The sequence below is a fragment of the Syngnathoides biaculeatus genome, chromosome 20 (assembly GCF_019802595.1).
Source record: "Syngnathoides biaculeatus isolate LvHL_M chromosome 20, ASM1980259v1, whole genome shotgun sequence".
In the NCBI taxonomy this organism is placed as follows: Eukaryota; Metazoa; Chordata; class Actinopteri; order Syngnathiformes; family Syngnathidae; genus Syngnathoides; species Syngnathoides biaculeatus.
In genome coordinates this window covers 6417690-6431198 of record NC_084659.1, presented here as the reverse complement: position 1 = coordinate 6431198, position 13509 = coordinate 6417690, and the positions used below count along the sequence as shown (strand labels likewise).

Genomic DNA, 13509 nt, shown 5'->3' with positions numbered 1-13509 from the left:
AAAAACATTAAAAACACTGTTGTCCAAATATCATAAAGAATAGTGCTGCTCGAGAAGGGGAAAAAAAAGTTCAGTGGAAAATCTTCTGAACTAACCCTACCCCTGTACACCACTTTTACCAGCGCTTTTCTTTTTGGGAAAATACATCCATCCATCCATTTTCATTGGTGATTATCCTCACAAGGTTGCGTGAGGATAAAGTGCTGGAGCCTATCCCAGCTGTCAGGAGGCAGGGTACACCCTGAACTGGTTGCCAGCCAATCGCAGGGTACATCGAGAAAAACACTCACAATCACACCTAGGGGCAATTTAGAGTGTCCAATTAATGTTGCATGTTTTTGGGATGTTGGAGGAAACCAGAGTGCCCTGAGAAAACTCCACGCAGGTGGGTCCGGGATTGAATCCGGGACCTCAGAACTGTGAGGCCAACGCTTTACAAGCTGATCCACCGTGCCGCTGGGAAAATAATTTTTTTTAGCAAAAAGAAGAAAAAAAAGTATTACAAGACAACAAACTTATTTTCACATAACCTGTAATGATTTTTTTAAAAATTTGTATCTGTGGAGGCTGATGCAAGTTTTCCAAGGATTTTTTTTTTTTTCTACCATGAGAAACAAAGCAAATCGAAGAAGCGGGAAAACACATTTCCTGAATTCTGTTGTTGGTCATTATTACTGCACTCTTGCACAACTTATGTTGCTTAATGACTATACATATGTTGGTACAGTAGTCTAAATATATACAGGGAATCTTCGGGTTAACGCGTCCTCTACCTGCAACATTTTGACTTTACGACTCTTGTTTCTTGTCCGCCATTTTGTCGCAAGCACTGTAGTGTTTCTGCTTAGCAAATGCATATTGCTTATGCTTATTGGTGTTTGTGGGCCAGGAGTATCTCTGTCGTTTTTGCCCACCATTGTGTACACTTTTTTTTTTTTTTTTTTACGTCAAGGGTTTCGCCCCAATGAGGGATATTGTGACCACAAAGCAACTTTTTTTCGTGAAGAAATGGAAAAAAAAAAAATGAAGCAACGTTCTTCGATTGTTGCCGAAATGGAAAGATTACTTAAATTCTTGTTTTCTTTCTTTTTCATCTTGTTTTGTATATTTGAATGTGTTTTTAGTTTTTTTATACAAAGTACCCACACCCAGCAGTTTTCTGAGCCACTTATCCTCACAAGGGTCGAGGGAGTGCTGGAGCCATTCGCAGCTTCTCATCCTAAATTTTGACTTTCACAGTGAAATCCGATTTACGTGGAAATTCAGATTATGTCGCCAGTGTAGGAATGGATCTCGGTCGCAAACCGAGGACTCCCTGTGATTGTTTCTTTTACTAATGTTCTGCTATAATCCCGGATGAGACGAGCAGAAAGTCACAACAAATACTAGTTGCCGTAAGTACTGGTGACAAATTCCTGTCCAAGTATGTGTTTTAACATACTTGGACAATAAAGGTTATGATTGCGATTCTGTTATTTTTAGTTGTCAGTTGTCCCTGGCCACCAACAAGGCAGAATGTCCCGCTTGGCAGCCCGGGTGCACCTGCTGCACACGTTTCACACTCGGCATATTTGTTTAACAGGCAGTTCCCTCCGGGCGTCCAGGTTTTGCCGGCAGGATCCTAAGGCCTCATTTATCTTTTTTTCATGTTGAGATTTGTAGCCTGGCTGAAACTCAACCCAGGCTAAAGATAATGAGTTCTCATTGCTGGAAGGAGGCGCAAAGAGGCTATTTTAATTGGGGTTCTGGGCTGCCAGAGAGAGAGAGAGAGAGAGAGAGAGAGAGAACACCTGTCCCTGCCGTCACTTAGCTAGCTCATCCTTCCCAAAAGCACCTTTTGTCCTTTTCCACAAATAACCTCAAGACACGGGAAGCCCTCACTGCGCGTCACTATCTAAATGTCGCCACGCAGCAGCAATTTCTCCAGCTAATCCACTCTGGTGAGGGCTTGGGACATGCAACATTGTCTTAATTACATTCCAGACTGGAAACTGAGACATGCTTATGTTAACAGACGGATGGATGTATGGATGGAAAATGTGGGTAGATGAATAAATAAAGGGAGGCTCACCCCTGTATGAACCTTTCAACGTGAACTTTACAAGTGCAATTACTTGTCAGGCCTTGGTGACAAATTCTACGATCATGTCAAAGACGCGGATGATTTCTTTGAGTTAATGGTAGTGCACAAGAAAGGACAGGTTTTTGAAGGTTCTTTGTGTTTAGTGTCATGTCAGGTTCAGATAAGTTGCACTCTTAGTCTATGAAATGAAGGCTCTTTGATGAGTCTTAGAAGAGCCGTTAAATAGTTTTAAGTGTCTGAGACTAAAATCCATCCATCCATTTTCTGTACCACTTATCCTCACTGATAATGCTCGTAAGAGTCAAAGATGAGTCTTACTAGATTTTTTTTGAGTCTCAGAAGAGGTCTAAATATTCCCTAAATTGTTACGACGGCAGCACAGTGAACGACTGGTAAGAGCGTCTACACCACAGTTGTGAGGAGTGGGGTTCAAATCCTGCCCCCACCTGTGTAGAGTTCGCATGTTTTCCCTGTGCCTGTGTGGGTTTTGTCCAGACACTCTGGTTTCCTCCAAATCTCAAAACATGCATTAATTGGAGGATCTAAACTATCCTTAGGTGTGATTGTAAATGGGGATGCCCGTTTGTTTCTCTGTGCCCTGCAATCAACTAGTAACCAGTTCAGGGTGTACCCTGCGTCCTTTTTTTTCCGGACTCGAGGAATTTTATTTGTTTGTGGAAACAGTAGGGTCACGACGTGGCGAACCGCTGGCAGAATGGTTTTGGCTCCGTAGATGAAAGCGACTTTGTCATTTGAGGGTAATTTAACCATTTATTATGTTCCGTAGCTCTAACTAGTTAAGACTGTTACGAAGCTAAACCGCAGCATTATAACATTACTACATCCGTGACGTCATTGTGAAGATTTATAGTGGGATGTACAATTATTTTTTCAGTATAGCTGCATTACACAGCTAATCGACAACATTCCGCACTCTTGAATTCCATTGGATGTGGCTGCACAAGTGTGTAATGCATCTGTTGTACCTCTGAAATAGTCTCTCATGGTTTCTTTACAAAGGAATGAGGAGAGCTGCGGGGTCAAACTGGCACAAGGGGGTCTTTGGGGAGGAAGGAGGTGCTGGAGAAGGCTGGAAGACTCAGAAAAAATAGACACTTGCATCTGTTTCGAAATCTTCCCCGCAGAGAATTTGGTGTGTCACATGATCTCAGCAACGCATTAAAAGAGCCTTGCTAGCACTACCCAGAGCTCAGTCTTCAAATGTCAGCCAATCTTGGTGGTCCTCCTGCTTTCTGGAAAGACATGTCGGACACTGAGGAGATCCTGGAGGATCAGGAGGAATATGTGGAACAGAAAGAGGAGGATGAAGAGGTGGAGGAGGATGAGAAACAGCAACATGAGGGAGAGTCTAAACCGCGACCTAAAACCACATATGTGCCCAACATTGCCCCACCCAAGCTGCCGGATGGAGAGAAGGTGGATTTCGACGACCTCCACCGCAAGCGAGTAGAGAAGGACTTCAACGACTTGCAGGGCCTTATCGAGCTACACTTTTCTAACCGGCAAAAGGAGGAGGAGGAGTTGGTGGCCCTGCGCAACCGTATTGAACGCCGCCGCTCGGACCGAGCCGAGCAGCAGCGGGAGCGTGCCGAGCAAGAGCGTGAACGCCAAGCCCGGTTAACTGAGGAGAGGGTGCGGCGAGAGGAGGAGGCGGCCAAGCTGCGTGCTGAAGAGGAGGCCAAGAAGAAGAAGATCTTTACCAATAAGTCCTTTGGAGGCTACCTGCAGAAGGTGGACCAAAAGAAGGGCAAGAAGCTGACGGCGCGCGAAGAGAAGAAGAAGGCACTGCTGGAACGTCGTCAACCACTAAACATCGACCACCTCAACAAAGACAAGCTGGCTGAGAAGGCTCAAGACCTGTGGGAGTGGCTCCATCAGCTCCACGCCGAGAAGTTCGAGCTAGGTGAGAAGCTCAAGCGGCAGAAGTACGATATTTACGTGCTGCGCAATCGCGTCAGTGACCACCAGCGCTGGTCGAAGACATCCAAGACCTCGCATTGTGCCAAGGGAAAGTCCGGCTCTTGGAAGTGACCGCACTGGGAAAACTGACTTTTTTTCCGCTTGTTGCTGTCTTAATGGTCACTCATCAAGACGCTCTGTTATTGTTTGTTCGGACTGAAGATTAAAGTGTATTCCACAACAATATTGTTGTTGTTGGTTTTTGTGATCACAAACAGCAGATTTTTATTTCAAGGTAGCACTTGAAATTCTACATTCTTTATTCTTTTAAAAATGTGAAAGATTTTCTTTGTCAAAAAACACGAGTTTGATGAGACTCGGTATAAATCAAAAACCGTGCCTTTACCTGGAAAATACTGTAGACATTTTGTAGTTTCAACGCTCGAGTCTGTGTACAACTTTATCCTACTTACCAACCTGAGGGGGTCGACATTTAGAAACGTCATCCATGCAGTGCACAATATCCTTGCGCAACAGACCAAATTGTAAATAATGCCCACTCGAGCCACAAGAGCATTCAGTGGCAGGTTGTGTTGGTGTCAACTTATCCTTTTCTTTTTTTAATGTGAAAATTAATTCATTGATTCGAGTTAATTTTGATGCTTCTTACAAAAGAAACAATTTAGTTTAAAAATATTTTTAATTGATTGAAATGTAAAATGCGTCAAAGTCACAAAAAATATTCTTTAGAGGGTGTATGTACACAATATTAAAAGATTTAATATAGTTTTTAATGCAGTGTTGCTTTATTACAGGAGTGACACATTTCAGGAGTGGAAAAAAATTCAAGAACAGGCAGACTGATAAATGAAATTTGATTAGAAATATGGTACAATATATCTATGAACAACGTTTTTGTAATAAATTAACTTTTGAAAATGTGTTTCCAACTCTGGACTTCGCATGAATTCGGTAGAAACTGTTTTGAGTAAGTTGTTGTTGAAAACCAATTACCAAACTTTTGTGGGTCTAGGAAATATCATTTCTGAAAGGACACTGAGTGTTGGGCAATTTGTCAGAGTTGTCAGTCCGTGGTTGACGGCCACTATTTTTGGTCCAAAGTGAGTGTCACGTACTTGTGCCGAAAGTGGAGTAGCGTTCAGAACCCCCCCCCCCAGAGCTTTTCTTCTGTGACTCCAAAGACTTTATACTCTCAAGGCCATGACGGGCCATTACATAGCCTAATCCTGGACATGGCTATAATCTATAACTCTTTTCATACGGTCAGTCCTCCTCCGACTGATGCGTGCACTCTGCCACTCCATCTTCCAGGCGAGAGCTTTCTATTGATGACGTTGTGGAAGGGGTTGGGAGAAAGATTGCCTGAATGGACATCTTAATGGGCTCCCGACCACGCGTGCAAACAGCATGTTCCCACCACTCAATGGCACGACAGGTGGCTGATGGGAGGTGTGCATTTTATGTACCTTACCTGCTGTGCATCATGCTAACATGCTGATGAATCGCGTTGAGCTCGATAAGAAGCAGTCTAGAGATGTATAACAACAGTTCAGTGGGAGTGTGGCAAGCAGCAGACTCATTAGCACTGTGCCGATAAGGCAATGTGATTGGCAAGTCTCAACTCCGACCTTTGATTTATTTATTATTATTTTTTTTTTTTCATGCTCGGTTTCAGAAAAATGTCACGATTATTTCTTCAGGAAAGGATATGTTGAGGAGGTGAGCCGTTAAATTGACACATTTACTTGCTTTTACGACATTTCAGAAGTTAGATTTAATGGTAATCTATTTATATTTTGGTTACTTTCCTGCAAATAAACACCTTCAGCGGTTGGGTACCTAAAAGTTAGAGCTCAAGACACAAACGGCCTGTTGATTGGTCATCAGAAAATTGATAACTAGTGAGGATATAAACGGTGTTGAAAATGGAAGAATGGATTGATGCACATGTCTGGTGTCCATTTGTTACATTTTCTTCGGGTAGTCCTAATACACGTACCTCAGGATTCATAGCAATATCAAGGTTCACGATCCTTTGCAGCATACCAGAATATTTTCAGTGCTCGGCAGTCAGTCCCTAAAGACGTGAATGATCCCCAATCATACCACAGTTCCTCCAACAAAACGAAGTTGAAAGTACCAAAGGATTCCCCTAAAAAAATTTAAGTTTCACAGTAAAATTCTTTCCATGAATTACTATTGTTACTTGAGTGGCATTTGAAGCGCATCTTCCAATATTCTGTCCTCTCATCACATTCATTTCTAGCTCATATTTTTCTTCAACATGAATAAATGGATGATTAAATGACATTTATTGTCATTGTATTCATTGAAATTCAAATCGGAGAGCTTTTCTTGTCAGTTGATACATAAAAGAAAGGTAAAAATAAATGGAAATAATTATAAGGAAATCAAATAAAAATAGATGTGTAAAATGGAATGCATTAAAAAAGTATTACTCAAGATGTTAAAATAAGCATGCCTTCCCATTATTTGCGCGGCTATAGGAAAGATGAGAGTTCAAGGTGGTGATGGCTCTTGGAAAAAAACTGTTCCTTAGTCTGTTAGGCCTCTGTCTTGCCTTCCAGATGGCAGGAGCTCAAACAGTTGAGAAATGGGGTGTGTCGTGTCCTGAATAATGTTCAGGGCGCTTCTGAAACACCCGAGAGGACTAAATATCTGCCACAGAGTGGAGAGGGCAGCCAACGATATTTTGTACTCCTTTAATTGTCCTCCGAACCCTTGCTCTGTTTTTCTCAGTGCGGCTCCCTGACCAAATGGAGACAATTTATCCGCAGGCTCTTGATGGATAAGTGGTAGAAGCCCAGTCGCAACTTTGGGTCCCGTTTATTTTTCCTGAGGACTCCAAGGAGGAAGTGGGGAAGCTGTTGAACCTTTTTGATGACTGCTGAGATGTTGTCTGTCCAGTAGAGGTCCTCAGATCAGGTCCTACCCTACATCGGTGCCATAAGTGTGTGTGTGTGTTTCTTTCGGCTTGTCCCTTTCGGGGTCGCCACAGCGTATCATCTCAGATGGACGCATATATACGTTTGGCACAATTTTTACGCCGGATGCCCTTCCTGACGCAACCCTTCTCAGGGAGTGGAGGCCCCAGTGGGATATGAACCCACAACCCCTGGTTTACCAAACCAGTGCTCTAACCACTGAGCTACGGGGCCTCACATCGGTGCCATAAGTCCTGCGGCCATTTCTGACCATTCTCTGTCAGCAGATGTCCTGCATCTGCCATCTTACCTAACTTGAATGTTACAAGTCCTTTGGCCCCCTTCTGACTCTTCTTCACTTGATCTAGTCCTCCGCCCGTCTTCAAGCTTCGCACTTCTTCTTTTCCTTTCGGTTTGTCCCGTTAGGGGTTGCCACAGCATGTCATCTTTTTCCGTCTTACCCTATCTCCTGCATCTTCCTCTCTAACCCCAACTGTCCTCATGCCTTCCCTCACCACATCCATCAACCTTCTCTTTGATCTTCCTCTTGCTCTTTTGCCTGGCAGCTCCATCCTCAGCACCCTTCTACCAATACACTCACTCTCTCGCCTCCGAACATGTCCAAACCATCGAAGTCTGGTCTCTCGAACCTTGTCTCCAAAACATCCAACCTTGGCTGTACCTGCTCAGTCCGAACGAGAACCTCGACATCTTCATTCCTGCTACTTCGAATTCTGCTTCCTGTTGTTTCTTCAGTGCCACCGTCTCTTATCCGTACATCATGGCTGGCCTCACCGCTGTTTTATAAACTTTTCCCTTCATCCTAGCGGAGATTCTTCTGTCACATAACACACCAAACACCTTTCGCCAGCTGTTCCACCCTGGTTGGACCCGTTTCTTCACTCACCATTGCTCTGGATTTTTGACCCTAAATATTTGAAGTTGTCCACCCGTGGTATCTCTTCTCCCTGTAGCCTCACTTTTCCACCCCTCTTCCTTTCTCATTCACGCACATATATTCGGTTTTACTTCGGCTAGTCTTCATTCTTCTCCTTTCCAGTGCATGTCTCCATCTTTCTCATTGTTCCTCCGCCTGCTCCCTGCTTTCACTGCATATCACAATATCATCTGCGAACATCATGGTCCTTGGGGATTACATTCTAACCTCATCTGTTAGCCCATCTATTACCACAAGAAACAGGAAGGGGCTCAGAGCACAGAGTACCCCCTCTGAACTAGCTGCGGTGCCCTCCTGCTACCACGATTTGAAGGTTTTTTCTGAATCTAAGGCAAAGTCTCTGCCGCCGCATCGGCCATCCGACTGCGCCATTGAACTCCTTCCTGGCACCTCACCCCCAGAGCCAAACTGTTTTCATTAGCAGGACCAGAGCACCAGGCCATGAGGGACTACATCGAGGAGTCGCTGGCAGCCGGGCTCATTCGCCCCTCGTCCTCACCAGCCGGTGCAGGGTTTTTCTTTGTCAAAAAGGAGGACACCACGCTACGACCCTGCATCGACTACCGAGGACTGAACGACATCACAGTCGAGAACAGATATCCTTTGCCTCTGATCGCTACGGCATTCAAACTCTTTCAGAGAGCCCAGATCTTCACCAAGCTGGACTTGCGCAGCGCTTACCATCTGTTGCGGATCCGGGAAGGAGACTAATGGAAGACAGCGTTCAATGCTCCCACGGGACATTACGAGTATCTTGTGATGCCTTTTGGACTGACAAATGCCCCGGCCGTCTTTCAAAACTTCATTGATGACGTACTTCAGGACTTTCTGAACAAGATTGTATTTGTGTATCTCGACAACATCCTAATCTTTTCATCAGACCTAACCTCCCACATCCGACAGGTCAGAGAGGTGCTCCGGCGTCTGTTGCAGCACCAGCTGTTCGTAAAAATGTAAAAATGCGAGTTCCACCGAGCGTCCGTGTCCATCCTGGGCTTCATCCTAGCAGAGGGAGAGATACGTATGGATCCCGAGAAGGTCGACGCGGTGCTTCGGTGGCCCACCCCTGCCAGCAGGAAGGAGATGCAGAGGTTCATAGGCTTCGCAAATTTCTACAGGAAGTTCATACGGAACTTCAGCTCCGTGGCCGCCCCTCTGCACGCTCTCACCTCCCCGCACAACATCTTCGAGTGGTCCAGGACCTGCCAGGAGGCCTTCGACAAGCTTAAGGCAAGTTTCACCGCTGCGCCCATCCTCATTGTTCCGGACCCAGATCACCAGTTCGTGGTGGAGGTAGATGCATCAGACTCGGGAATCGGAGCCATCTTGTCTCAGAGGAGTCCCAAGGACGGAAGGATCCACCCGTGTGCGTTCCTGTCAAGGAAGCTGACCCCGGCAGAGAGGAACTACGACGATGGAGATCGCGAGCTGCTGACGGTCAAGACGGCAATGGAAGAGTGGCGGCACTGGCTGGAGGACTCGCAAGTGCTGTTTGTGGTCCTCACTGACCATAAGAACCTTGAGTACCTGAGGACCGCGAAACGGCTGAACGCCTCCAAGCCAGGTGGGCACTATTCTTCACCCGCTTCCACTTTACTTCCACCCAGGCTCCAAAAATGGCAAGCCGGACGCCCTCTCACGGTTCCACGAGGGGAAGCGCACGGAATCAGTGGCCGCTCATATCCTGCCAGAGGAGTGCATAGTGTTCGGCTTCACCTGGGCGTTTAAGTCGCGGGTGAAGTAGGCCCTGGGAGAGACGCTGCCACCCGCGGATTGTCCGTCTGATTGCCTTTTTGTCATTCCGTCACTGCGGGGAGACGTCGTCAACTGGGCTCATTGCAACAAAACGGTCTGCCACCTGGGAATGGCAAAAACGCGTTCCGTGGTCAAACAAAGATTCTTATGGCCCAACCTCAGCAAGGACGTAAGGGAGTTCATCAACGCCTGCCCGGTGTGTGCGGCCAATTAGACTTCCCGCTTACGACCTGTTGGAGAGTTACGACCTCTGTCCATCCCCTTCCGCCCGTGGTCACACATCGCACTGGACTTCGTCACCGGCCTACCGCCCTCCTAAGGGAACACAGTGGTGCTGTCTGCAGTGGACCAATTCTCTAAGATGATCCACTTCGTGCCACTTCTGAAGATCCCGTCAGCCAAGCAGACAGCCCAGCTGGTGTTAGACGAGGTCGTCTGCTACCACTACATCGTTTCAGACAGAGGACCGCAATTCAGCGCCCGCTTCTGGAATTCTGCACCCTCATCGGCGCTTCGGCTAGGCTGACCACGGGCCATCGCCCGGAGTCTAACGGCCAGACGGAGAGGGCAAATCAGGAGTTGGAAACTGGACTTCGATGCTTGGCGTCCAGGGACCAGTGCACGTGGAGCCAGCACCTCAAATGGGTAGAGTACGCCCACAACTCTCAACCCTCCTGTTCAACAGGTATGGCTCCACTCCACGTCGTGCATGGCTATTCTCCCTCTCTTTTTCCTTCACTGGCCACAGACTCCGTGGTGCCGTCGGCTCTGGCGGTGGTACGACGCTGCAAACGGACCTGGGAGGCAACTCGGAGGACGCTGCTGCTCATGGGCAGCGTCTACAATTCCACAGCGGACCGCAAGAGGAGGGCCGCACCAGAACTCGGGGTGGGACAGCAAGTGTGGCTCTCCACCAAAGATCTCCCGCTGCGGACAAACTTGCGCCCAGGTTTGTTGGTCCGTTCCCGATGACCAAGATCATTAACCCGGTCGCCGTCTCACTGAAACTGCCCAGGTCGATGAGGGTGCACCCTACGTTCCACGTCAGCTGACTACGCCCGAATCGCCCTTAGCCGCTGGCTCCTCCTTCACATTGTGTGGCTCATCAACTTTATTCCTCTATAATTACCACAGCTCTGAACATCACTTTTGTTCTTAAAAATGGGAACTGCTACACTTTTCCTCCATTCTTCAGGCATCTCTTCGCCCGCTAGTATTCTGTTGAATAAGTTGGTCAAAAACTCCACAGCCATCTCTCCAAATTGCTTACATACCTCCACCGGTATGTCATCAGGACCAACTGCCTTTCCATTTTTCATCCTTTGTAGTGCCTTTCTAACTTCCTTCTGACTAATCATGGGCACTTTTTGGTCCTTCACACTTGCCTCTGCTACTCTTCCTTCTCTCTCATTTAATTCATAAACTTCTCGAAGTATTCTTTACATCTATTTAGCACACTACTGGCACCAGTCAACACATTTCCATCTCGATCCTTAATCAGCCTTACCTGCTGCACATCCTTCCCATCTCAATCCCTCTGTCTGGCCAACCTGTAGAGATCCTTTTCTCCTTTCGTGTCCAACCTGGTGTAGATGTTGTCATATGCCTCTTGTTTAGCCTTTGGCACCTCTACCTTTGCCCTGTCTCGCATCTCGATGTACTCCTTTGGCCTCTCCTCAGTTCTCTCAGTGTCCCACTTCTTCTTTGCTAATCTCTTTCCTTGTATGACTTCCTGTATTTTGGGTTTCCACCACCAAGTCTCCTTCTCCCCTTTCCTACCAGAAGACACACCAAGTACCCTCCTGCCTGTCTCTCTGTTCACCTTGGCTCTACTTACCCATCACTTCTTCTTCGCCCCTGTTTCCTTCACCAATATGTCCATTACAATCTGCACCAATCACAACTCTCTCTCTGTCTGGGATGCTCAAAACTACTTAATTTAGTTCCTTCCAGAATTTCTCTTTCAACTCTCGGTCACATCATACCTGTGGGGCATAGCCACTAACAACAGCCGCTAACATTATACATAACACCCTCAATTTCAAATTTTAGTCTCATCACTCGATCTGATATTCTTTTCACCTCCAAGACATTCATAGCCAGCTCTTCCTTTAAAATAACCCCTACTCCATTTCTCTTCCCATCTACTCCGTGGTAGAATAATTTAAACCCTGCTTCTAAAGTTCTAGCCTTACTACCTTTCCACCTTCTCTCTTGGATGCACAATATATCAACCTTTCTCCTCATCATCATGTCAAGCAACTCCTGAGCTTTTTCTGTCATAGTCCCAACATTCAAAGTCCTTACACTCAGTTGTAGGCTCTGTGCATTCCACTTTTTCTTCAGACAACGAATCTGGATTCGTCGTCTTCTTTGTGTTTGACCCACAGTAGCTGAATTTCCACCGACGCCCTGCAGATTAGCCGTGCCGGGGGTGGGCGTTGTTAACCCGGGCCACGACCGATCCGGTATGGGATTGTTTAGGTGAACGCTCATATTTGTTTGGCACAGTTTTTACGCTGGATGTCCTTCCTGACGCAACCCTCTGCATTTATCCGGGCTTGGGACCGGCCTACAGATTGCACTGGTTTGTGCCCCCATACGGCTGCATTATATAGAATAGGAAACCAAAAACAAACAAAAAAAGGACAAAGATGAAGAACACAAAGACAAAAAGAAGGCAATTGAGACGAAGAAGCTGAAGAAGAGGATGATGATGAAAAAAAGATCAAGAAGATAAAGAAGACAAAGAAGATCATTAGGATGGCTCAGACAAACATGAAGATGATGAAGAACACAATGAAAGACTTTATAAAGAAGAAAGAAACAAGAAGTAATGAAGAATATGAAAAAATGAATGGGACTACAAAGAAGACAATGATGACCAAGAAATTGAAAGAAGACGATAAAAATAGAAAGATGAAGATGAAGTAAATTATCAAAGAAGACAAAAAAGATAAATAAGGCGACAATTGAGATGACCCTGTTGGGGGCCTCAAAAGTCCTTTCACGTTTTACTGATCCTGCTTTGGCATCAGACACTTTTCAATTCAGTCTAAATCATCTTCTGACCCTGCTCCAATGGTCCATGTATTGTGGCAGTCATTTGACCCTTCTTCAGGAAGTCTTGACCGTGTTCCAATCCTGCTTCAGTCACGCAAGTCCTTTGGCAATCAATGGAACCTTCTTTGATCAGCCTCGACCATCTTCTGGTCTCCTTCAGTGGCACAAGTCCTTTGACAGTTATCAGGCCCTTCTTTAGTAGGTCTTGAACGTTTTCCGAACGCATAACAGTGGCTCAAGTCCTGTAGCAGTCATCAGACTCTTCTCTACTCAGTCTAGATTGTTTTCCAACCCTCCTCCGGTGGCGCAACTAATGCCTCTGGCATCCTTAGCAAGTACAGTTCCAGTGGCAGTCATTTGAACTTAAACCGATGGCACATCATTTTGCTGTCATCTGACTCGTCAGTTCCGGCGGCGGAATTCCTGCAGCCGTGATCGGACTTAGCAGCTTCCGTCGCCAAGTGTGTTGTCATCTGAGCCATACTTAAGGCCACAGAAAACTGTTGTCACCACAAGTAATTTATCATTTAAATAATTTTGAAGATAATAAGTCTTGATTTTTGCCAAAACTTCAATACTGATTTGTAGAAGGCTTTGCAAAATGTTGGCAGATCCTACAGTATACTAATTTGGTATTGTGACGTTAAGGAATTTTAAGCCCCCTCACCCACACACACACTCAAACTCAAATGTTACAATGCTGTTAATTAGTAAAAAAAAAAGAGACTGCTCAGTTTTGTTCCTAATTCGGATTTTCCATGTGT

At 45.9% G+C, this 13509-nt stretch overlaps 1 protein-coding gene across 16 annotated transcripts in view; it reads left to right on the top strand.

Moving 5' to 3' along the window:
• LOC133493174 (troponin T, slow skeletal muscle-like) overlaps positions 1–13509 on the top strand; it is a 75729-nt gene that overhangs the window by 791 nt on the left and 61429 nt on the right. The window contains exons 3-4 of one of the 16 annotated variants that reach the window (XM_061806192.1): positions 2768–2841; positions 3104–4236. The exons of 13 other annotated variants lie outside the window; for them this stretch is intronic. In XM_061806192.1, the coding sequence (XP_061662176.1) occupies positions 3305–4135 (831 nt within the window). In that variant the 5' untranslated portion in view covers positions 2768–2841; positions 3104–3304 and the 3' untranslated portion in view covers positions 4136–4236. Of the gene's footprint in view, positions 1–2702; positions 2842–3103; positions 4237–13509 lie in introns of those variants that run through there. 2 more of the 16 variants (XM_061806194.1, XM_061806195.1) reach the window with 2 other exon arrangements.